General features: G+C 46.7%; 1 protein-coding gene across 2 annotated transcripts in view; it reads right to left on the bottom strand.

Moving 5' to 3' along the window:
* LOC126484319 (snurportin-1) overlaps nucleotides 1-26,682 on the bottom strand; it is a 106,540-nt gene that overhangs the window by 7,836 nt on the left and 72,022 nt on the right. For both annotated transcript variants that reach the window (XM_050107758.1, XM_050107759.1), the window contains exon 5: nucleotides 25,953-26,362. In XM_050107758.1, coding sequence (XP_049963715.1) covers nucleotides 25,953-26,362 — 410 coding nt within the window. The remainder of the gene's footprint in view (nucleotides 1-25,952; nucleotides 26,363-26,682) is intronic.

The following is a 26,682-nucleotide window of genomic DNA, read 5'->3' as shown; positions in this document are numbered from 1 at the left end:
GCGCCGAGACATCCTTGAAGACGTCGCTCAAGAAGGCTGGTCCGTTGAGAGCTGTAGTAGATCGCAAAATCGTCCACAAAGAGGGAGCCCGAGACATCAGGAAGGAGACAATCCATAATTGGATTTATGGCAATGGCAAACAGTACAACACTCAGCACGGAGCTCTGGGGTACCCCGTTTTCTTGGGAGAAAGTACGGGAGAGAGCAGTGTTCACCCACACCCTAAATGTGCGCTCTGCCATAAATTCGCGAAGAAAAAGGGGCAGCCGACCTCGAAAGCCCCAAGAGAACAGTGTGCGGAGGATGCCTGACCTCCAACAGGTATCGTATGCTCTCTCCAGATCAAAAAATATTGCTACTGTTTGGCGTTTCCGGAGAAAATTGTTCATGATATAAGTGGAGAGAGCAACAAGATGGTCAACTGCAGAACGATGCTTTCGGAATCCGCATTGGGCAGGTGTTAAAAGACTGCGGGATTCCAGCCACCAAGCTAAACGGTAATTCACCATATGCTCCAAAACCTTACAGACACTACTCGTAAGAGAAATGGGGCAATAGCTAGAGGGGAGATGTTTGTCCTTTCCAGGTTTCGGAACAGGAACGACGATAGCATCCCGCCATCGTCTGAGAAAAGTACTGTCGGTCCAAATTCAATTATAAAGGCGAAGGAGGTAATGCAGACTATGGGTAGATAAATGCAGCAACATTTGGATGTGGATACCATCCGATCCTGGGGCGGAGGAGCGAGAAGAAGAGAGTGCATGTTGGAGTTCCCGCATGGAGAAAACAGTATTGTAGCTTTCGCGATTTTGAGAGGAGAAAGCAAGATGTCGCACTTCCGCTGCACGTTTCTTTGGGAGAAACGCTGGCGGGTAATTTGAAGAGCTCGAAATCTCAGCAAAGTGCTGACCCAATGAGTTAGAAATTGTGACAGGGTCTACTAATGTATCATGCGCGACAGTGAGCCCAGAGACTGGAGAGAAACTAGGCGTGCCTGAGAACCGCCGAAGACGACTCCAAACTTCCGAGGAGGGAGTGAAGGTGTTAAATGAGCGAATAAAGAATTTCCAGCTTGCCTTCTTGCTATCGCGGATGACACGACGGCATCGCGCACGGAACTGCTTATAGCTGATACAGTTGGCCAAAGTAGGATGGTGGCGGAAAACGCGAAGAGCACGTCGCCGCTCACGTATTGCGTCCAGGCATGCCTTGTTCCACCAAGGAACTGGGGGGCGCCGAGGCAATTTGGAGGTGCGTGGTATTGAACGTTCCACAGCTGTAAGAATACCGTTGGTAATATGTGTGACCTCATCGTCGACGCTGGGAAAGTGACGGTCATCGAACGTCGCTAGAGACAAAAAAAGTGTCCAATCGGCTTGGGCAAACTTCCAGCGTCGCGGGCGCATATATGGCAGTTGAGGCTGCAGTCTAAGGACACATGGAAAGTGGTCACTCGAGTGTGTATCATCAAGGGCGAACCATTCGAAGCGCCAAGCTAGCGGAACAGTACCGACCGCAAGGTCCAAATGAGATAAATTTGTCGTGGAGGCAGACAAAAATGTAGGGACACCAGTGTTGAGGCAAACTAGATCCACTTGGTGGAAGACGTCTAGCAATAGTGAGCCACGTGAACAAGGATGTGGAGATCCCCAAAGCGGGTGGTGGGCATTGAAGTCCCCAACCAGCAAATAGGGGGGGTGGAAGCTGACCAAGAAGATTTATTTATTTATTTATTTATTTTTTTTTTTTTTTTTTGTGGTTTTAGGGCGCACAACTTCAATGGTCATTTGCGCCCTGACTACTCTAAGAATGCACAGCGAGGCACAAGTTGACCACAACAACTAAAAGGGAAAACACGATAAAAGACAGACTGACAGGCATAGGATTAAAAAACAGCATCATCAAATGTCCTTAGCGAGGTTTGTCAAATTGATAAAACGAAGAACACGAGCAGCTGCTCGTGGGTCATCCGCTAAAATGGCATCGAAAGTATTTGGCAGGTTAAGATCGAGGCGCAGTGTGTTAAGATCTGGACAGGACATTAAAATGTGTCTAACCGTCAGCAAGTGCCCACATGGGCAGAACGGCGCCGGCGTAGCCGTCAGCAGATGGCGATGGCTGAACCGGCAGTGTCCAATTCTTAACCGGGCTAAAACGACCTCCTCCCGCCGAGAAGGGCGTGAGGAGGACGTCCAAGCCACGGGAAGAGGTTTTAAGGCCCGAAGCTTGTTGTCGGTAAGTGCAGCCCAATCGGCATGCCACAGAGATAAGATGCGCCGACAAATCACCCTGCTAAAATCGGACGAAGGGACGCAACAAGAAGCTGTCCGAGGCTGGAGGACCGCAGCCTTGGCCGCGGCATCTGCAGCTTCGTTCCCGGGGATACCGACATGGCCAGGAACCCACATAAAGCTAACTGGAGAACCGACGTCCACCAGCTGCTGAAGAGAGCGTTGGATCCGGTGTACGAAGGGGTGAACCGGGTACGGATCACTGAGGCTCTGGATGGCGCTCAGGGAATCTGAGCAGATGACATAAGCAGAATGTCGGTGGCGGCAGATGTAAAGAACAGCCTGGTAGAGGGCAAAGAGCTCAGCTGTGAAGACCGAACAGTGGCCATGGAGCCGGTATTTGAAACTTTGTGCCTCGACAATAAAGGAACACCCGACCCCGTCATTGGTCTTAGAGCCATCTGTATAAATGAAAGTCATGTCGATGAACTTCGAACGAAGTTCCAAAAAACGGGAGTGGTAGACCGAACAGGGGGTGACCTCTTTTGGGAGCGAGCTGAGGTCAAGGTGAACACGGACCTGAGCCTGGAGCCAAGGTGGCGTGCGGCTCTCGCCCACTCGAAAGGTTGCAGGGAGTGAAAAATTAAGGTGTTGAAGGAGGCGACGAAAGCGAACGCCAGGGGGTAGCAGGGCAGAGACATACAACCCGTATTGACGGTCAAGAGAGTCGTCAAAAAAGGAACGATAAGACGGATGGTCGGGCATTGACAGTAGCCGACAGGCATACCGACAAAGCAGTATATCGCGCCGGTAGGTGAGTGGCAATTCGCCAGCGTCAGCATGAAGACTCTCTACGGGACTGGTATAAAATGCTCCGATCGCAAGTCGTAAACCCCGATGTTGTATGGAGTTGAGGCGGCGTAAGATGGATGGCCGTGCAGAGGAGTATACGAAGCTCCCATAATCCAGCTTGGAGCGGACGATCGACCGATATAGACGAAGTAGGACGGTTCGATCCGCTCCCCACGACAGACCACTGAGAACACGGAGGACATTTAAAGAACGGGTACAACGGGCGGCCAAATATGACACATGTGGAGACCAGCTGAGTTTCCTGTCAAATGTAAGGCCTAAAAATTTGGTTGTCTCCACGATTGGGAGAGCAACGGGACCGAGTCCTAAGGACGGTGGGAGAAACCCTCTGTAGCACCAGAAGTTAATACAGACCGTCTTCTCGGCAGAAAAACGGAAGCCATTGGCGACACTCCAGGAGTAAAGACGGTCAAGAGAACGCTGAAGACAGCGCTCCAGGACTCGTGTACACTGCGCGCTGCAATAGATGGTAAAATCGTCCACGAAAAGGGAGCCTGATACATCAGCTGGGAGGCAATCCATTATTGGATTGATCGCGATGGCGAAGAGAGCGACGCTCAAAACTGAGCCCTGTGGCACCCCATTCTCCTGGCGAAAGGTGTCGGACAGGACAGAACCCACACGTACCCTGAACTGTCGATCCATTAAAAAGGAACGAATAAAAAGAGGGAGGCGACCGCGAAGGCCCCATGTATGCATGGTGCGGAGAATGCCCGCCTTCCAACAGGTGTCGTAAGCCTTCTCCAAATCAAAGAACACAGCCGCGGTCGGGCACTTCCGCAAGAAGTTGTTCATAATGAAGGTCGACAAGGTAACCAGATGGTCAACAGCAGAGCGGCGCCTACGAAATCCACATTGTACATTGGTAAGTAGGCGTCGAGACTCTAGCAGCCAAACCAATCGAGAGTTAACCATGCGCTCCATCACTTTACAGACACAGCTGGTAAGCGAGATAGGTCGATAACTGGAAGGCAAGTGCTTGTCCTTCCCCGGCTTAGGAATCGGGACAACAATAGACTCGCGCCAGCATGCGGGAACATGTCCCTCAATCCAGATGCGATTGTATGTACGAAGAAGAAAACCTTTACCCGCAGGAGAAAGGTTCTTCAGCATCTGAATATGAATAGAATCTGGCCCTGGAGCAGAGGACCGTGATCGGCCAAGTGCGTTTTCGAGTTCCCGCATGGTGAATGGGGCATTATAACTTTCACAATTCGAGGAGCGGAAGTTAGGTGGCCTAGCCTCCTCTGCCTGTTTGCGGGGGAGGAAGGCAGGGTGGTAATGAGCGGAGCTCGAAACCTCTGCGAAAAAGCGGCCGAAGGCATTGGAGACAGCCTCAGGGGCCACAAGGAAGTCATTCGCGACCTTCAAGCCAGAAACTGGTGAGTGGACCTTAGTGCCAGATAGCCGGCGCAGGCTACCCCAGACAACAGAAGAAGGAGTAAAACTGTTGAAGGTGCTTGTGAAAGCAGCCCAGCTGGCTTTCTTGCTGTCTTTGATAATACGACGACACTGAGCACGTAATCGTTTATAATTGATACAATTCGCCACTGTAGGGTGGCGTTTAAACGTGCGTAAAGCACGTCGACGAGCACGTAAAGCGTCTCTACATGCTGCGGTCCACCAGGGGACCGGTACGCGACGTGGAGAAGAAGGAGGGCGAGGGATGGAATATTCAGCAGCAGCGAGAATGACTTCCGTGAGGTGTGCGACCTGACGATCGCAGCTTGTAAAGGTTTGATCCTGAAAGGTCGCCCTGGAAGAGAAGAGCCCCCAGTCTGCCTTGGAGATGGTCCAATTAGAGAAGCACGGAGAGGGGGTATGCTGCAGGAGATGGATAACACACGGGAAGTGGTCGCTCGAATATGTATCAGAAAGTGCATACCACTCAAACCGGCGTGCAAGTTGGGGAGTACATATAGAGAGGTCTAAATGGGAATAGGTGTGAGATGTGTCCGAAAGAAAAGTAGGGGCGCCAGTATTGAGGCAGACAAGATCGAGCTGGTTGAAAAGGTCTGCTAACAAGGAGCCCCTCGGGCAGGATGCTGGAGAGCCCCAAAGGGGATGGTAGGCATTGAAGTCTCCAGTTAACAAAAATGGTGCAGGTAGCTGAGCAATAAGTTGCATCACGTCTGCCCTGGTAACGGCAGATGACGATGGAGTGTAAACGGTACAAAAGGAAAACGTAAAAGTGGGGAGAGTAATGCGGATGGCAACTGCCTGCAGGCCGGTGTGCAACGTGATGGGATCGTAGTAAATATCATCCCGGACCAGCAACATAACCCCTCCATGAGCTGGGATACCTACCACAGGGGGTAGGTCAAAACGCACAGAGGTGTAGTGTGCCAAGGCAATCTGATCGCATGGGCGTAGCTTCGTTTCCTGGAGGGCTACGACGAGCGGACAGTGCAAGCGGAGCAGCAACTTCAAGTCCTCTCGGTTGGAGCGAATGCTGCGAATATTCCAGTGAATAAGTGCCATCGTAAGAAAAAGGAGATGAGAGAAGTGGTCACCTCGAAGGCCACTTAGGGCCTGGCTTCGAGCGAGCACTGCCGCCGCTATCATTAGGCGGACAGTCATCGTCCATAGGGTCTATAGGGTCATCGGCCATCTCGGGAGGATGGCCGGGAGGGGGAGCTTCCTCCGCCAGTGAACGGCCAGATGTACGGCTACCAGCGGTGCGGCCAGGCGAAACGGATGACGGCCTGGGGCGGCAACCGCTGGGTGGTGCAGGAGAAGAAATGCGCCGTGGCGGAGAAGGAGAACTGTGCTTCCTATGCGCCTTTTTGGAAGGACGTGTAGTGGAAGTACCGGTCGAAGGCTGGGAGGTCGAGGTACGGAGGAAGTCTGCACGGGATGGTTCCTTCTTGAAGGCCCGTGCATCTGACTTCGATGTCTTCGTCTTAGCAGAAGCTGAGGAAAGTGCTCGTATCTGTGGGGTGACGGGAGGAAGAGGAGACGTCGACCGCGCGATCGTAGCACTGGCCGAACGGACGACCGTGGTGCTGAAGGTCAGATCGCATGTCTGGGTTGCTACCTCCCGGGTAGTCCGAGGAGAGGCGAGGACAGTACTGTATTTCCCCGCTGGGAGCAGCGTGGGCTTCCTACTAGCCAATAGCTTGCGAGCAGCCGAGGTGGACACTTTCTCTTTGACCCGAATTTCTTGGATACAGCGTTCTTCCTTATAGACAGGACAGTCGCGGGAGGAGGCGGCATGGTCACCTTGACAGTTCACACAACGAGGAGACGGAGGTGGACAGTCACCCTCATGGGCATCCCTGCCACAAGTGACACATTTAGCCGCATTGGAACAAGACTGTCGAGTGTGATTGAAACGCTGACACTGGTAGCAGCGCGTAGGTGTCGGGACATAAAGGCGAACAGAAATAACCTCGTAGCCCGCCTTGATGCGCGATGGCAGCTTAACACTATCGAAGGTCAAGAAAATTGTCCGGGTCGGTACAAGGTCATTGTTGACCTTTTTCATGACCCTATGGACAGCCGTCACGCCCTGCTCAGCGAGGAATGATTGAAGCTCCTCGTCAGTCAATCCGTCGAGGGAGCTAGTATAGACTACACCTCGAGACGAATTCAAAGTTCGGTGGGCCTCCACCCGGACAGGGAACGTGTACAGGAGGGTGGCCCGAAGCAGTTTTTGTGCCTGAAAGGCACTCTCAGTTTCTAGTAATAAGGTGCCGTTACGCAACCTGGTACAAGATTTGACAGATCCGGCTATGGCATCTACGCCCTTCTGAATAACGAAAGGGTTGACAGAGGAAAAATCCTTTCCGTCCTCAGATCGAGAAACTACGAGGAACTGTGGGGCAGGCGGTAGTACTTTTGTCACTGTTGGCTGGTCACGTTTCCGTTTTTGGGTCGAAGTCGAAAGAGATGGAGTAGAATCCATTGCGGAGGAATCCCCCATGATTGCCAGCGTCTCCGATGGCGCGCTCCTTCCTTGTGGGGACCCTCTCAGAGGGCACTCCCGCCTTAGGTGAATGTTTACACCTCAGGTCACACCTCCTGAGAAACAGACGGAGGGACCAATCGGCATGGTCAGAAGGTATCAGCTCAGGCAATCACCCCTCCCCGGGCCTGGCCTTTACCAGGGGGTATGCGCGTGCCTTACATGTCTACCCAGGGCGGGGACTTACGCGTTACCCCGTCACCGGCTACGCGTGCGAACGCGTGGGTCGGCCTTCAGGCACGCACAGGGAGGAAGGAAGAAGAGGAAAAAGAAGAGAGAGAGGGAGAAAGAGGACAGACTGTCTCAAACGCCGAGGCAGAGACCAGAGAAGGCAAGGAGAAGAAGGCAATGAGAAAGCAAGGAGAAGAAGGCAAGGAGAAAAAGGCAATGAGAAGGCAAGGAGAAAAAGGCAATGAGAAGGCAAGGAGAAAAAGGCAATGAGAAGGCAAGGAGAAGTGAAGGGAAAGAGTAAGGAAGACAGTGAGGTGGAGAAGAGCAAAGAAAGGAACCAACAAAAGGAAGGAAGAAACGAGAAGTGAAAAACCAAAAAGACCACGATGATAGGTCGTGGAACCGTCCGTCTCCGGACGCAGGCGCTAACTACCCCCGTGAGGGGGATGGACTCCTTTTAGTCGCCTCTTACGACAGGCAGGAATACCGCGGGCCTATTATAATCCCCGGACCCGCAGGGGGGTGACCAAGAAGATGAAGGAGATCAGCTCGTGCCATTGGTGTGGACGATGGAATGTATACAGTACAAAGAGAGAACGTGTATCCAGAAAGGGAAAGACAGACGGCGACAGCTTGGGAGGAACTGTTTAAGGGGATTGGGTGATAATGGAGAGTATCATGGAGCAAAATCATGAGTCCTCCATGGGCTGGAGTGCCTTCAACAGAGGGGAGATCATATCGGACGGACTGAAAATGAGGGAGAACAAAGCAGTCATGGGGACGCAGCTTTGTTTCCTGAAGACAGAAGATGACCGGCGAGTAGGATCGTAAGAGGATCGACAATTCATCACAACTGGCTCGAATGCCGCGGATATTCCAGTGGATAATGGACATAGGGTGGACAGAAAATGGAAGAATGTGAGCAAGGTTGCCGTCAAGTCAACGACTGCTCAGAGCTTGCGACCGACAGCGTGGAATGGCACTCAGCCGAAGGCAGAAGATCCTGATCCATAGGTTGTTCAGGAGCAGCTCCTGCCACCAGCGATCGGCCGGTTGATTGGCCGCCAGCAGTGCGCCTCGGTGACACAGAAGACGGCCGAGGGCGATTTCCGCCAGGTGGTGCTGTAGATGAGACACGCCTTGGCGGAGAAGGAGATGAACTGGGTTTCTTATTAGCCTTCTTGGAAATATGATGTTTAGATGAAGGAGGAAACGATGTTTGTGAAGTTGGGGTACGTAAAAAATCTTCACGAGTATGCTCTTTTTTTGAAGTCTTGGTGTCTGACTTGTGGGCTCGAGATTTAGCAGAACTCGATGAAGGGTGAGCCATAGAGTGGGCAGGCGAAAGTGGTGAGGTTGAACGGGCAATCTTTGCGCTGGCCGATCTGACGACCGTGGTACTAAAGGTGAGGTCATAAGTCTACGTGGCCACCTCTTTTGTTGGCTGAGGAGAAGCAAGGACAGTGCTGTATTTTCCTGTCTGAGGCACGATGGGCTGTCGACTGGCGAATAATTTTCGAGCAGCAAAGGTCGACACCTTTTCCTTCACTCTGATTTCCTGGGTGAGCTTTTCGTCTTTATAAATGGGGCAATCTCGAGAGGAAGCAGCGTGGTCACCCTTACAGTTGATGCAGCGAGGGGATGGAGGTGGACAAGCACCCTCATGGGCATCCTTGCCACACGTAACACATTTGGCCGGATTGGAACAGGACTGGCTGGTGTGATTGAACCGCTGACACCGATAGCAACGCGTAGGGTTTGGGACGTAAGGGCGAACGGAAATTATCTCATAGCCTGCTTTGATTTTCGATGGGAGTTGAACTTTATCAAATGTCAAGAAGACAGTGCGGGTTGGAATGATGTTCGTGTCAACCCTTTTGATAACTCTATGAACAGCCATTACACCCTGATAAGACAGGTAGTGCTGAATTTCTTCGTCAGACAATCCATCGAGAGAGCGTGTATAAACGACCCCACGTGATGAATTTAAAGTGCGGTGCGCTTCCACCCGGACAGGGAAGGTGTGGAGCAGTGAAGTACGCAGCAATTTTTGCACTTGGAGGGCACTGACTGTTTCTAACAATAAGGTGCCATTCCGTAATCTGGAACAAGACTTTACAGGACCTGCAATTGCATCGACACCTTTCTGAATAACGAAAGGGTTGACCGTGGAGAAGTCGTGACCTTCGTCAGACCGAGAAACAACAAGGAACTGTGGCAACGATGGAAGAACTGTCTGTGGCTGAGACTCAGTGAACTTACGCTTGTGAGCAGACATAGTGGAAGGTGAGGAAACCATTGCGGAAGAATCCCCCATGATTACCGGCGTCTCCGATGGCGCGCTCCTCCCTTGTGGGGGCCCTCTCTAAGGGCACTCCCGCCTTGGGTGATTGTTCACACCTCAGGTCACACCTCCCGACAAACGGACGGAGGGACCAATCAGCACTTTCGGAAGGTATCAGCTCGGGTAATCACCCCTCCCTGGGCCTGGCCGTTACCAGGGGGTACGTACGTGTCCTACCTGTCTACCCGGGGCATTACCCTGTCACCGGCTACGCATGGAAATGCGTGGGTTGGCCTTCAGACACGCACAGGGAGGAAAAAAGAGAAAGGGAAAGGAAAGAAGAGGGGTCTCAAACGCTGCAGCAGAGAAAAGGGCAAGGAGAAGAAGTAAGGAAAAGAGAAGGACAGAGGAAGGACGAAGACTTGCAAGTGTAGAAAGCAAGGAATTGGTAACAGTTTCGAGCATCCGTCTCCAGACGTAGGCACAAACCATACTCCCAGAGGGGGAGAAAGGGAAGGAAAGAGCATGAGGTGAGGGGGGCGGGCGAAGATGGGGGATAGGGAAGGATGCGGAAAGGGAAGGTATGCGGAAAGGAAGGAGGGCCACATTAGCTCGGGGTCCCGTGCTCGCTACGCATGTATCCACAAAAGAGTTGTGGATCCCCTGGGGGGTTAGAGTCTTGGTGATGAACCTGAGCGGATGCACTTTTCCAGTGAGCAATGGCAACAAGATCAGCAACTAGTAGTCTGAGTTGTAATGCAGCAACCTGTGCAGTGAGCTCAGCAACCTGTGTTTGTAGTGCAGCATGTGTGTCATCTGCCTGAGGATGCAGGCAAACTATTGTGATGCACATGAACAGATACATTTCTACTATATGACCCACGGTTTGCACAGTGCATCTAGATCCCCAGTGCACACTGTCTGTATCCTGTGTGCATCAGGTGGCAGAAGTGAGAGTGCCAGAACACCACAGAGAGGATGGAAGTATCTTTGGTATGATGTCCCTCATTTCAGGGCATGATGAAAGATAATCAAAGTTATGACAAAGGAAGTGATTCATTCGTTCCAGTCCCTGGTGGTATTGGATGACAAGAGGGGCACTTCCTTGTGGTTGGATCTTGGGATGGATGTAAGAATCAGGTGTGTGTGTGAGGATATGGCACAGGAGATCTGTTTGTGTATTACGTCTGGAGGGTATGCCTGCCTGTGAGGCATTTATGAAGCCTTTCAGTGTACTGGATATGAGTGTTCTCATCCCTGCATTTGCACCTGCCACAGGGGCCAGGCTACATGGAAGGGATTTTTGATGTGGAATGGTTGGCAACTGTCAAAGTGCAGGTACTGCTGGTGATTGGTGGGTTTGATGTGGACTGAGGCATGGATGGAGTATTCTTAGATGAGTAGATCAACACCTTGGAAGGTGGTACTGTGGGTGGAGGAGGACAATGTTAAGTGGTTGGGAGAGAAGGGGTTGAGATTGTGGAGGAATGAGGATAAGGTGTCCTGGTTTTAGTTCCAGATTATAAAGATGTCAGACCAGAGCAGGGGTTTGGGGTTTTGGGAAGCTAGGAATGCTTCATCTAGGTGGCCCATGAAGAGGCTGGCATAGGAGGGTGCCAAAGCTGTGCCTTGAATTTGTATCTATGCCTCCCCTTCTTCCCTTCAAAGGTGAAGTAGTTATGGGTTAGGATGTATGTGACCAGGTGTACAAGGAATGAGGTGGTGGGTTTGGAATCTGCAGGGCTTTGGCAGAGGTAGCATTCAATTATGACAAGGCCATGGGCATGGGCATGAGCATGGCTGATGTTTGTGTATAAGAAGGTTGCGTCAACAGTAATGAGAGAGAGCTGGTGCAGGAAGTGGTTGGTTCTAGATAACTAGTTGCAGATGTTGGACAGTAAGGGCTAAGATTGTTTTTGTAGGGTAACTGTAACTGGCCACAATGTGGCACCCAGGATTGTTAGGTTTTTGGATTTTTGGGAGCATGTAGAAGGTGGGAGTGCAGGCTGTTGTTGGGGTAATCGGGAAATGGATTCAGGGGAGAGGTTCTGGGAATGGCCTATGAATTTCAGCAGAGATTGGAGGTTCTGTTGGACTTCTAGGATGGGGTCACTTTGGCACAGCTTGTAGGTGGAGGCGTCTGAAAACTGGCGCAGGCCTTCTACTGGTTATTAACTCCTGTTCATCACAGTAGTCGTGCAACCTTCATCTGCCTGGAGGATGATCAGGTCAGGATCTGTTTTTACATCATATAGGGCAGTCCTTTCTTCTACTGAAAGGTTGTTCTTAGGGAGGGACCTGGTGAAGGATGGTGAGGCCAGGTTGGAAGTTTGGAATTCCTGGAAGGTGACCGGAGGATGGTTTAGCACGAGTTTGGGAGGGTCAGGTTGGATGATGGTACAAATTATGACAGGCAGGGTTTGATGTTAGGACTGGATTGGCTTTGGTTTGGTTGGTGGCAAAGAAGTGTTTACAGTGTAGGTGAGAGAGAGAAGGAGAGTAGGTCCTTCACAAGTTCAACGTGGTTAAACCTGGGAGTAGGGCTGAAGGTGAGCCCTTGGATACGACAAACTTCTGTGGGGATGAAGACTTTTATGGCAAGGTTAACAACAGTGTTCTGGGAATCTATTGGTTCTGGATTTTGTGCAGTCTTGGTATAGGGTTTTGGAGGATGTGGTAGATAAAAAAAGGTCAGTCAGGGAAGGTCTGAGTGCTATGAGAGGATGATGAGGAGGAACATTGCGAGTACAGTTGGGTTGGATAGTGGTGTCCCAAGACGAGAGTAGGATTTCAGCAGGCTGGATAACTTGTGGAGGTGGTGTCTGGAATGTTTTTCTAGGTGTTGGATTTTAATTTGGGTGATGACATTTAGACAGTGGGGATTGAATTGATCACTACCTCTCCCAATGTCCTGCAGATTCCAAATCCACCAATTTATTCCTTGTTCACCAGACCAACTACATCCTAAACCATAAACTACTTCATCTTTGAAGGGAAGATATACAAACAAATTCGTGACACAGTCATGGGCACCCACAGTGCACCCTCCTATGCCAACCTCCTCATGGGCCACCTAGAGGAAACATTCTTAGCTTCCCAGAAACCCAAACCCATTTTCTGGTTCAGATTTATTGATGACATCTTTATAATTTGGAACTAAGGCCAGGACACCTTATCCTCATTCCTCCACAATCTCAACCCATTCTCTCCCATCCACTTTACCTGGTCCTCCTCCACACACTGTACCCACTTCCAAGATGTTGATCGCCTCATCTAAGATGATTCCATCCATATCTTGGTCCGCATCAAACCCACTAATCACCAACAGTACCTGCAGTTTGACAGCTGACACGCATTCCACACCAAAACTCCTTCCCATATAACCTGGCCACCCATGGCAGGTGTATCTGCAGTGATGAGAACTCTCTTCTCCAATATGCTGAAGTCTTCATAAATGCCTTCACAGGCAGGCAATACCCTCCAGACATAATACACTAACAGATCTCCCATGCCATATCCTCACACCTGATCCTCACATCCACCCCAAAAACCAACCACAAGGAAGTGCCCCTCTTGTCACCCAATACCACCAGGGACTGGAACAAACGAATCATTTCCTTCATCAGGACTTTGATTATCTTTCATCATGCCCTGAAATGAGGGACATCCTACCAAAGATACTTCCATCCTCTCCCAAAGTGGTATTCTGGCACTCTCCCAACCTCCACAAAATCCTAGTCCATCTCTATGCCACTTTCACCCAAAATCCCCTACCACAGGGATCATACCCTTGTGGAAGACCTAGATGCAAGACCTGCCCAATCCACCCATCCAGCACCACACACTCCAGTCCCATCACAGGCTTATCCTACACCATCAGAGGCCTGGCAAACTGTGAAAGTAGCCACGTTATATACCAGGTCTGCTGCAACCACTGCACAGCATTTTACATTGGTATGACAACCAACCAGCTGTCAACTACAATGAATAGCCACCTCAAAATGTTGCCAAAAACAAGGTGACCCATCCAGTGGCACAATGTGTGAGTTTCAATGGCTCCTTCACAAACTGTGCCATCTGTATCCTCCCCTTCACCACCAGCTTTTCTGAGCTGTGCAGCAAATCTTTCATACTGTACCCTTCCTGGCCTACCCCCACCCAATTTGTGTCAGGTAGTTGTGTGCTGCTATCTCATGCCCAAGCATGTGAAATCATGTGCTTCTGCCTGTCCGGTAGTCATCTCCTTTATTCCTAATTAATTCATTATTGTCAACCAGAGCTTTCCGTACTTTATTATATTGTCTAGTTGCTCCCTTCCACCCAAACCTCATGTTGTTAAAATAAATGGTTCAAATGGCTCTGAGCACTATGGGACTTAACAGCTGAGGTCACCAGTCCCCTAGAATTTAGAACTACTTAAACCTAACTAACCTAAGAATATCACACACATCCATGCCCGAGGCAGGATTCGAACCTGCGACCGTAGTGGCTGCACGGTTCCAGGCTGAAGCACCTAGAACCACTCGGCCACTCCGGCCTGCTGCTGTTCACCCTTCGTTACTGTCTCCTTTACTAGCTGCCCTCTATTATCTGTCCATTTCTTTCTCTCACATTTCTTCCCTCTCGCCTTTATGACACACTCCATAATAGCCGCGACACACATGGACGCACATGACTTTTGTTACACCCTCTAGTTACAACCGTGTCTGTTACATCAGCTGCGCGTGCAACTCCACATGCCACAGGACTCCCGATAATAGCGTAACGCACCTTTAGCAACGCAAAATCCTTCCCTCTCTCATGTATCACTTCCAATCTGCCTGTGATTGTTTTCATTTTATCTCTTACATGTGATGATAAATCACACATGATCGAATTTATTGTGTGTGCATGATGATATATGACACGTCACCACATATACTGCTGACACAGTACTAGCCCTTGCCCCAACACAACTCCTTTCCCTCCTCACACCCATCAACATTATTCAACTCGCCCTGCAACTACCTGCAATCTTTACCCGCCACTTTCAACACCAACTTTCTTCCCCAGTGCCATCTCACCGTCCCCCCCCCCCCCCCCCCCCCCAAACACAATGGATCCGTCCTCTATTTACCTGCATCAGTTCAGAAATGTTTCCTTACCCCTAGCCAAAATCCTGTTCCTTAAATGTTGCCTAAGCCATGGAATCCCCCCTCCCCCCAATGCTTAACCATAAAAATCCCTGTTAATGGATCCCACCCCTCCTTGCACAATGATCTTTTCAGACACTGCCAGTCCCCTTCCCTCACAAGCCTGGTTCTACAAAAACACATCTCCATGGCACAGGCATCCCTGAACCACCTCCACTCCCTCTACAAAATACTCTTACTATGGAGTCTCCACTAACTACACTCACCACCCAAATTGAAATCTTGACACTCCAACACCTAGAGAAACATTCCAAACACTACCTCCACAAGTTATCTAGCCTGCTGAAAACCCATCCCACCTTGGGCCACCACTATTCAACCCCAATTCTACTTACAGCGTTCCTCCTCATCAACCCCTCACAGCACCCAGGTCCTGCCTCAATGACCTTTACAATCTACCACATACTCCAAAATCCCCTACCAACACTCCAGAAATGAAACAGTCCCAGAACACTGTTGTTAACCTCTCCATCAAAATCCTTAGCCCCCAAGAAGCTTCAGTCCTATCCAAAGGCCTCACATTCAGTCCTACTCCCCAGCTATAACCATAATGGACTTGAGAAGGACCTACTATCCTTCTCCCAATCCCTACAGTGAAAACACTCCTTTGACACCAACCCCTCCAACCAAAGCCAATCCAATCCTAGAATCAGTCCCGGCCTGTACCAATTCATAATATCATCCAATCGTGACCCTCCCACACTCCCCTGGTCACCTTCCAGCAATTCCAACCTCGCCTTGTTATCCTTCCCCAGGTCCCTCCCTAAAAACAACAACCTTTCATCAGAAGGAAGGACTGCCCTACACGATCTAAAAATGGATCCATATCTGATCATTCTCCTGGCAGAGAAAGGTTCCACCACTGTTGTAGTGAACGGGAGTGACTACCTGGCAGAGGGCCTACGTCAGTTGTCTGACACCACCCCCTACAAGCTCCGCCAAAGAGACCCCATCCCACAAGCCCAACAGAACCTCTGATCTCTGCTGAAATCCTTAGGACCTTCCCAGAACCTCTCCCCTGAATCCATTTCCCTAGTCAACCCAACAACAGCCTGCGCACCCACCTTCTACATGCTCCCCAAAATTCACAAATCTAAAAAGCCAGGATGCCCCATTGTGGCTGCCTACAGTGCTCCCACTGAAAGAGTCTCAGTCCTTGCTGACCAACATCTGCAATTAATTATCCAATACCTAGCCTCCCACATTAAAGATACCAACTTCTTCCTGCACCGGCACTCTACCATGCCCACACCCTTACCTCCCAGGACACCACTTGTCACTGTTGATGCAACCTCCTTATACACAAACATCCCTCACGTTAATGGCCTTGCCGCAACTGAACACTACCCCCTCCCAAGGCCATGCAGATTCCAAACCCACTACCACATGCCTTGTACAACTGACCAACTACATCCTAGCCCATAACTACTTCACCTTTGAAGAAGGGTATACAAAAGAATTTGTGGCACAGCCATGGCACCCTCCTATTCCAACCTCATCATGGGCCAGCTAGAGGAATCATTCTTAGCTTCCCAAACCCCTTGTCTGGTCCAGGTTTATTGATGACATTTTTATAATCTGAACACAAGGCCGGGACATCTTATTCTCATTCCTCCACAATCTCAATGCCTTCTCTCCCATCCACTCCACCTGGTCCTCCTCCGCCCACCGTGCCATCTTCCTAAATGTTGATCTCCTCCTCTCAGATAGCTACATCCATACCCCAGTTCACAGGAAACCCATCAGTCACCAACAGTACATTCACTTTCACAGCTGCCAACAATTCCATGCCAAAAATCCCAACCATGTAGCCCCCATTGGCAGATGCATCTGCAGTGTTGAGAACTCCCTCGCCCAGCAAGCCGAAGGCCTCATAAAGGCCTTCACAGACAGGCAATAGCCTTCAAACCTAACACACAAACAGATCTCCTGTGCAGTAGCTCCATGCACACCTCAGCATCACATCCATCCCAAGAACTAACCACAAAAAGAAACCCCCCTTGTTACCCAGTGCCACGCAGGACTGGAACTATTGAACCACATCCTTTGTCAGGGCTTTATCTGTCGTCATGCCCTGAAATGAGGGACATCCTACCCAATATATTTCCATCCCCTCCCAACGTGGTGTTCCACTGCCCACCCAACCTCCACAACAACCTTGTCCGTCCCTGTGTCACTCCCACCCCCCAACCTCTGCCACAGGGACCATACTCTTGTGGAAGACCCAAGTGCAAGACCTGCCCAGTCTGCCTACCCAGCACACTTACCCTACATCACTGCAATCCCATCACAGGCTGCTTCTACACCATCAGAGGACTAGCAACCTGTGAAAGCAGCCATGTTATATACCAGGTCTGCTGCAACCACTCCACAGCATTTTACATTGGTATGACAAACTGCTGTCAACTAGAATGAGTGTCCACTGCCAAACTGTTGCCAAAAACAAGATGGACCACCCATTGGCACACTATGCAGCAGACCACAACGTATGAGTTTCAATGGCTGCTTCACAAACTGTGCCATCTGGATACTCTACACTACTACCAGTTTTTCTGAGCTGCGCAGAAGGGAGCTATCCTTACAGCACTTCCTTCACTCCTGTAACCTCCCTGGCTTAAACCTAAGGTAACCCATTATCCCCCCACCCCCATCCAATGGTGTGTTGGTGTGTGTGTGTGTGTGTGTGTGTGTGTGTGTGTGTGTGTGTGTGTGTATAAGTATTTGTTTTGTACACTATCCCCCGTGACAGTATGCCCCCCTCCTACCCCATTCACGACAGCTAGTTATGTGCTGCTATCTCATGTCCGAGTCTGTGAAATCGCATGCCTAGCCATCTGCCACCCGCCCCCTCTACCTGGAACCCTACCTATCCCACAGATGGCTCCCCACTCTCCCAAGAGCTGTTACACACTTCCCCCCAACCCCCTCCCTGCATTCCTCCCTTACTTCACTCCAACATGCACCCCCCACATCACCCCAGTACACTCCCTGTGGCCCAGGAAAGAGTTGACAAGCACACTGTAGGGAGACAGGCGTGTGTGAGTGATTCTGATGGTTTATTTGGCTGAAAGCTTTGTTTGTCAGTCTTGTTGTTGTGCCTATCTGGTACATCATCATCTCTGCTATATGGTGCATAGCAACTATCCTTTTCATAATACTGTCATTATTCCATTGTGGATTTTCCATTGTTTAAAAATCGTACTCACTTGCATGTAGCATTACACTGTACACAACACTACCTTTCAGTATCAAAAGCAAGAGAGGAAAGTCAGGGAACACTTATCTATTTATCTGCTAACTCATTATCCATCATTGCCCATTTACTAATTTCTCCCAGCCTTCAGTAGAATCTAAATAATGGAAGAAACAAGGTAACTAATCACCAGAGACAGGATTATATGCATTTGCATGTTGCTAATGCATTTGCAAATTTGGCTCCTCTTCACCAATTATTGCATATTTTAACTAAAAACTAGTGACAATGCATATTTTTGCTCTATGTTTACAATATTTTAAAAATTTAGATGGGTGGTCTCTAGCTCGATGTCACTCAGATTGACTGCGACCTAGAACTGCGTGCAATTGCTAACCGAGATGCCACTGGCTAGCGAAATCATTACAGAAGAGGAACAGGAACAGGCAGGCAGAGTCAATGCTCCTGCACCCGCATCCCTGGTTAATCCCCTCCACTGTCACACCATAAGCATCGGCAACAATTAAACTACACTAGTTTTTAGTCACATGTCCATTGTTTCAGTTTAGCTTTCAATTTATTTGTCCACAGCTGAACGTGTTTACGATGTGTAGTGTGCGCCATGCCATCCAAAAAAAAGAAACATCGTACGTGGTTAGCTGACCATCCTGCAACATTTACATGCCAAGGAATTGTTTTATAGTGTCGAGTTTGTGAGAAACATTTTGTGCAAAAAAAATGTTTCAAACAGACTATGACAACAACTTCTGGCAACAGCAAGTTGCAGTAGAGGGATCTGTCCAAAGGTAATCAAAAGATTGGTTTAACATGGATTTATGTGAAGCATTCATTGCAAGCAATATTCCTCTTTACAAACTTACAAACCCTATCCTCAAAGGCTTCCTGCACAAATATTGCTTAAAGCAAAATATAGCAGATGAATCAACATTACGTAAAAATTACACACCGACAATTTACGTAAATGTTCTGGAAGAAATGTGCAATGAACTGAAGGACAGCATTATATGGATTTCAATTGACAAAACTACAGACACTTGTGGCTGTTACATTGCAAACTTAATTTTCGGTGTTTTAAAAGAAAAGCCACCTCCTTCCTATTTAGCGGCCTGCAAAAAACCTGAAAAAGTAAATCATTCTACGATCACCAGATTTGTGAATGAAGGCATTAGAAAAATATTTCCAGAATCTTCTGCAGGTGAAAGCGTGTTTGTGTTTATTTCAGATCCTGCTCCCTATATGATCAAAGCATGAAAAGCCCTCCCAGTATTTTATCCCAATCTGATTCATGTGACGTGCTTTGCTCATGGAGTACATCACCTTGCTGAAGAAGTATGTTCCATGTTTGTGAATGTAAATACACTGATTTCATCCACAAAGAAAGTGTGTCTAAAGGCTCCCACTCACATCAAGACCTACAAAGAAGAACTACCAAATGTGCCTTTAGCTCCTGAACCAGTGGTAACTCATTGCGGAACATGGGCCAAAGCTGTTTTGTTTCACAATGAACATTTCGAGGCCATTAGAGGGGTAGTAAACGACTTTGATAGTGCAGAGGCTTTGGCAGTTTGTCAGTGCAAGGAAGCTTTTAATGGTTCCAGTATTAAAAAATACATTGCTGTGAGTAACACTCATTTTTCCCATATACCTGCAAGTATTAAAAAGCTTGAAACTCAAGGTTTGACTTTGAATGAATCTATTAAGTTAATGAATAAAATTAATCTAGTAACCTCTTCATTTACGGAGGTATTCCCAAGAAAACTTAGAGAAAAGTTTGGAAATATTTTAAACAATAACTTACACTTTGAACCCCTGTGCCACGTTGATAGTTTTATTAATGTGACAGCTGAAATTTTACCAGAAACAATTAGTGCCAAGATAGCACTCAAATTCAAATACTGTCCAGTTACCTCAGTTGATGTAGAATGGTCCTTTTCTGCTTATAAAAATGTTTTGAGTGATTAAAGACACAATCTTACTACCGAATATTCGGGACAGTACTTGGTGGTTTATGTTTAAAATAGTAGAAAAAATGTAAAATAAATTGTAAATGATGCTTTGATATAGTAGTATTAATTGAAAGTTAATGCTGTTCAAAGAATTCATGATTGTATGTTGTTTTTTAAATAACATATTACGGAGTTTTTGAGCATGCCCCTCTGCATGCAATGTATCTCGAAGTTGGTCCTGTACATATTGATTGTTTTGCTGCGATTCACTCACAACGCATCCGCTTGTTACCAGCAACAATAGCAAAGGAGAAACAATTCTTGAAACCCAGTATGCATCCCCATTTTGCAAATTTTTAGAAAATAATCTGAGAAAGGCCCCTTTCTAACCTCTTCCAGAAAGTATTCAGAAAATGATATCAGCATTGTAAATGTACCAATTTTTTGTTTGGCTGGCCCTCTTCCTCATAACTGATATGTGCAGGTTCGGCTTGGAGATAAAATGCACATAGTAACCACCACGATTTTTTATTATTTGATCATGCATATTACGACACTTTTCATGCATTTTTTAAATTTTTCTTGCATATTTGCAGGAATATTTTAAGGTTTTTATGATGCATATAATCCAGTCTCTATTGATCACCATGTAAAATGTTTTTGATGGTATTGAGCCACAGGCCAGCAATATTTTTTGAATGAATAAACTGCCATTTGACTGTGTATTACAGTATCTTTTGTACTATCTAGATTTTGGCTTTTATGGCATTATCAAATATAATGCTAAAAGATATTGGGCCATTAACATGTCAGATCTGTTAAGTCTTGTTTACCTGCTTTGGTTCCTTTTTCCTCATGCCCGTACCTACAGGTGTCGGCCTTGTATTGCCTCAGAGGTGTAGGCAACAGTCTGAGCTGCCACCTCAATTACAACAATGAGGATGACATTAGGAAGGTCACAGGGAATGTCCCATCCACTACTGTGAAAATTACGCTGGTCATTGTGTAGACTGGTAATTACCAGGAGAATCCTCTGTGATCAAAGCATTATTCAACCTACCAATTTCAAATGTCTGCCTTGGGCTTTTTTTTTTTAAAAAAAGAGGAAATTTGTCCAAAAGACAGATATGCAGAATAAATACAATTACCTGAATAAACTATGAACAAAACAAAATATTGCAACTTGGGGAAAGTCATGGATATTAAAAGAATAGCAATTTTCTATCTCTTGTCGAAACATCATCAGAAGGCTCATTAATGAAGAGGATGAACTCCTAAGGACAAACTGGATTTGGGTAGATGTGCTGAGCTTATCAGAAAATGACATCGAACTCACTGATGCTGAACAGATTCGTCTTGATGGATACAAGGTAATATCATATTGCAGTAGAACCTGTTAACTGGAGAATCACCCTTTATCCAGACTTTAGTGTTACATTTCAGTCAGACAGTAATGGCAGATTATGCTCAATATCCAGCAATATAAACTCAATTTCGGATATATTATAATTTTAACTTCCCATGCAGCAGGATGATTTGAAAATGGATCAGGTAACCTGAAACTAATCATTTAAAAAAAAACCTGAATCTTGCAACTTTGGTAGTTTTTATATCAAAACTGAAAACAAGTTGCATTTTGAGGACCAGCTGTGAATTATTTGCCTCATTCAAGTTCTGATCGAGGACACAGGGCACAAAGCCATCGGCAATCTGTTTTAAGGCTTCCAGTAATTCACATGTAAAAAAACCTCGAATCAATGGTTTATCTCAGCAAAATGGTCAAATTTAACAATAAGATATGCTGGCCTATTAAGAAAAAAGATATTGTAACACAGAAGCATAAGCAATGACTTGATAATGGTTTATAGAGAGAAAATATGATAGTTATATATCAGCATCTGACTTTTGCCAAGAGGTTGTTACCGCTCTACCCTCATCCTAACAGGACAGCCTCACAGGGATCCAACTGCAGCATTGATGGGGCTCAGAATCCAACTGAAGTCATCCTTGCCACTGGGTGCCTGCCAGTATCAGATACTGTCAATAGGACCGGGGTTTGTACAAATGTGGCAAGCTGCCAGCCCGCTCCGCACTCACCACAGCCATTCCAGTCTGCCACACCAGCTCATGATGAAGTTTGACTGCTGGCCAGAAATGTTTAGCAAACAAGGCCAAGCTGCACGTGGGCTGTGCTGAATGTAGCAGCTGCAGGCATCTTCGAGGCAACGCTTCACTGTGGATGTCCATGAAATAATGTGCACCTTCGAGCATTCGCCCGATGTGGGCTTGAGTTACCGATACAAACTGTTGGAAAGTAATACAGAAAGTCTCCTGTATTGAGCAACTTTTGACTCACCCTGACCCACTGTCGTCCATCAGGTCATATACACAACCTCTACAGAATCTCAAGACTTTGCAGGTGACCTCAGCAAGATGTGCAGTAAACTGTTTCACCCAAAATCCTTATTGCTTCCTTCTGTTGAATGGATACTTTATTTACTTGAGGTGCACTGCCCAAGTACATAATTTTGTAAGACAATACAAAGTGAAAATAAACAAGCCAGCATAGTGAGATATACAGAGCAATTTTGCTGAATGGTGACTAACTGCAGGAGACCATCCCTGAGAGGATAAGCAAAAAAGGTCATATGGACATACAGCTGGAAATGAGTTTCAAAGGAGGTACACGTATTTGAAGGTCAAGATGAAAGGTGCTGAACACTTTAGAATCTGATCCTGTTATCAGCAGGAGGCAGGTGATCCGCCTGCATGGACTAAACCAGATGACCCTGTGGAACATTCTCCACGACAACTGCACAATCTATATCACTTACAATGTGTGAAGGCCTTTTACTTAAGGACTGTCTTCCACAGCGATAAGTTTTGATGCAGTTTGTCACACACACCACTATGGTGCAAGGATGTCTGCATCCATTCTATACACAGATGAGGCTGCATTTATGAGAAGCAGTATCTTCACAACACCCATCTGTGGGCTATGAAAAGTGTCCACTGTATGGTGACAGTAACCATCAGCACTGATTCAGCCTCTGTGTTTGGGAAGGTATTATTGTTTTAATTTCACCTTCAAGTGGGTGAACGTCTCTTGTAATGAATTTCCAGCCGTATGTCCACATGACCTTTTTTGTTCCTTATCCTCTGAGATTGTTTCCTGCAGTGTGTTCCCATTTAGCAAAATCACCCTGTATTTCTAAGAGCAAAATAAGTGAACTGAGGTTCCTGAGTCTTTTTCTTTGTGTTGACTGCACCTTATGAGGGAAAAATCGAAAAGTAATGCACAATAATTTTATTACCAAAAAGTTCATTAGGCGAAGAAGAAGAACCCCTTATATCTTTTACCTACTTTTCTACATGCTCACCCATGTTCTCAACACATTTCTCCCTTCATGGTACCAGTTTCAATATGCTCTATTTGCAGAAGTGCGTGTGGTTGTAGTACAGTCATCTGCAGACTGCTGATTTCCCTTCTGCATCTCTTGCAAAGCATTGGCCCATCATGACCAAACAGATAAAAGTCCAGTGGTGCAAGGTCCAGACTTTAGGGTGGATGCTGGGGCACAGCAGCAGCAGCCGCCAACAACACAGGGTAATAGAAGTCTGACACCATCAGCATTTATGTTGTGTCATTTGTCACAAAGGACACGACGCAACTTAAACTTTTAATGTAGGCTGCAGCATTAACAGTGGTCCTGTGTTCTGTAAAGTCCATCAATAACACATCATGGATATCCCAGAGCAATGTCACAAGCACTTTCCCAGCGGACTGAGTTACTCTGAATTTTTTCTGCACTGGGGAGCCAGCATGTTTTCACTCCATAGATGACTGTTCAGTTTCTTGCACGTAGTAGTATGCCCATGACTCATCACCAGTGACAACTCCTTTCAGAAATTCATGCCCTTCTGTGGTGTAATGTGTTAAGTGATCCAAAGTTGTAATCATTTTCTGGCCATTGTGGTTCTCTGTCAGGTTCTTAGGCACCCAGCAAGCACTAGCTTTACAAAATGTCAACTTGTCATGAACGTATTGTACTCCACAGAACATAAAATGTTGAACTGCTTTCCGATAAGGTTTGCTGGTCATTCAAATTTGTGCCTCAATGGGTCCGACATTCTGTGGGGTTGCAGTTGTTACCGGCTACCTGGAGCATGCCGAATCACTAAGGTTCACATGGCCTTTTGGGAGAATGCATGCCACCTGGAGGTACTGCTATGGCCCATACAGTTGTCCCCATACAGGCCACGCAAGTCCCAGTGAATTTCACTCACTTTATGCCCTTTGGTACACAAGTGTCAAACTACACTTTGCTGTTCTTCATGAGTTTAACGACAGTAATACGTGTATCATTTCTGTTTTGTTGTTAGGCTTCTCTTGCTAGAGAGCAGAAACTTTTTTTGAAACTGCATATTAAGTGGTGTAAAATGTCTGGGCATTTATAAGTTGGGAAAAATGACCAGGATAAATGCCTGGGCAAATGCCCAAAATTCAGGATTGCCCAAGGATTTGTGCATCATCATAAAGATTAATTGATAAGCAGCAGTTCTAAGAATAATTTTAAGCTTTTAATTTGTATTTGAAAGGTTTTTGCAACACTGCTTCTTTAGTGATTCGGTAAAAAAGTTGAAAAAGCTGCTTGAGAGGTAGGGGAGAGTTATTAGGGGAAATAAATTGGACGGTAAACATAAATATTTACACTTATAATGAGGCAGGTTCTTGCAGTAATGCATAATAAAAAGAAAAAATGACAAGTTTAAAAGTAATTTTTGAAATAAATTATGGTTTATACTAAGTAGCTAGCCTGTAGGTAGTATTTTTACTTATATTACACTACTGCAAAAAAAAAATAAAAAAAAAAAAAAAAAAAAAAAATAATAATAATAATAATAATAATAATAATAATAATAATAATGTTGGTATCAATTCTGTGGGTACTTGAAACACTTTTTGATATGCTTTTCCATTTTGTTGGACTGTGACAGTTTTATTTCTTGAAACAATATTTACAAGATACGCCATTCTCTTTTAAATTGAAAAATTCCAAACAGGTCCTTTTTTCTTAACCATACTGCTGCAACTGTTCAATAGCCTACTGTCTCTGACGGTCAGACCAGTGTTGCCAATGCCAAAAAACTAAACAACACACAGAAAGCATGAATTATGTGGAATTATCAGCCACTCACTCAAAATTTCATCTACCTATTTGTAATAATAGCAATAGCACTAATATTTAGTTAGAATAACTGGAGTAAAAAAAAGTTTATCCATAATGATTTTAGCTAGGGCTGTGCCACATTCAGATTCCCCAATTCCAGGAATCACAGATTCTCTAGGAACCAACTAGTATCAGAATCAAATGATTCCAGCATATTGGGAACCGATTCTTTGTTATTATATCTTTTATGTTAGTGTTCTCATTTTATCTTCACAACAGTGCAGTCACACAAAGCTAAATAAAGAAAGGAGTAGAATAGAAAACTACAGCCTGTCTCAAATGTCGCTACAGCTGTCAATAAACCATTGTATACACAACAATGCTGTTTTGTTTTCACCTCGCAGATGTTTTTCACAGAGAAGTTGTATTTATGGCTTATCTGCTTATGATTAGAATACTACTATGGAATCTGAATTTGCAATAACAATAAATAAGGCTCAAGATCAGAGGGCGAGGGGGGGGGTGGGGGGGGGGGGGGGGGAGAGAGAGAGAGAGAGAGAGAGAGAGAGAGAGAGAGAGAGAAGGGGGGGGGGAGGAAGTGATGAACAGGGGGGGGGGGAGGGAGGAAGTGATGGACAGGAAGGGTACGAAGGAGAAGATGGATAGAGAAAGGGAGGAGGAGAGAGAGGAGTGGAGGATGAGATGTACAAAGCGACAATGAGAGGTGGGGAGGTGATGGATAGAGAGAGGGTAGGATGATGATATGGACAAAGAGAGAGAGGAAGGCACAATGCCCAGACCAGAAGAGGGAAGAGGAGGAGATTAGGACATATATCCAAATCCCATACATATTTAGTAATTGTGAAGCACTGCTGGGTTCATTGGTATGCTATAAAAACTTACATTTTGTTTCTGCTCCTATTACGGCGCCTTTGATGCTGCCGCTGCTTGTTTCGTTTAGCTATTGCTGACTTTTGTACATAAACAGCCACACTCTCATAGTCAGAAGGACGTTCCTCAAGGTATCGTGGGTGAACATCCACACCCAAGACTTCAGGTATCATGTGGGGCTTTAGCCAACCAACAAGTGGTGTTGAACCTGCAGTATAGTGACTTTCACTGTGATAAAACAGGAGACCATCTAAGGAACCACCAGGCAGTTCTACACCACTCAAAATATCTCCAACTGCATCCATAGTGCAACGCCTGTAAGGCAGAGGCAAGAAAGGAAATGGGTTCTCTGCAGATTTTTCAGTTGCCTCAGAATTTTCTTGTTGGAACTTTGTTTCCATCCAATAGCTGCGGAACTCTGTCTGCAAGAAGGGATTCAAATTTAACAATATTGAAATGGCGCACACAAGAATTTTAACAATTACTTACAGAAAAGTTTTATGAGAGAGGAGATATACAGAGTGAGGGGGAAGGAGGAGATAGAGAGTGGGAGATATGTCTTATATGTGAAAGTGGAATTGGAATGAATCAATAAAGTGATATCAATAATCACATTTACAACAACATATTATTCTGAAACATCAGGTATGCCAAGCTTCTGATGCTTTAGAATTGCCCCCAGCAGTTGACAATGTCAAACATATACAGGGTGTCTGAAAAGACTTTCCCTGATTACGTAAAT

Source organism: Schistocerca serialis, chromosome 6 (assembly GCF_023864345.2).
Source record: "Schistocerca serialis cubense isolate TAMUIC-IGC-003099 chromosome 6, iqSchSeri2.2, whole genome shotgun sequence".
Classification (NCBI taxonomy): domain Eukaryota; kingdom Metazoa; phylum Arthropoda; class Insecta; order Orthoptera; family Acrididae; genus Schistocerca; species Schistocerca serialis.
The sequence above is the reverse complement of the archived record's forward strand: the minus strand, read 5'-3'. Positions and strand labels throughout refer to the sequence as shown.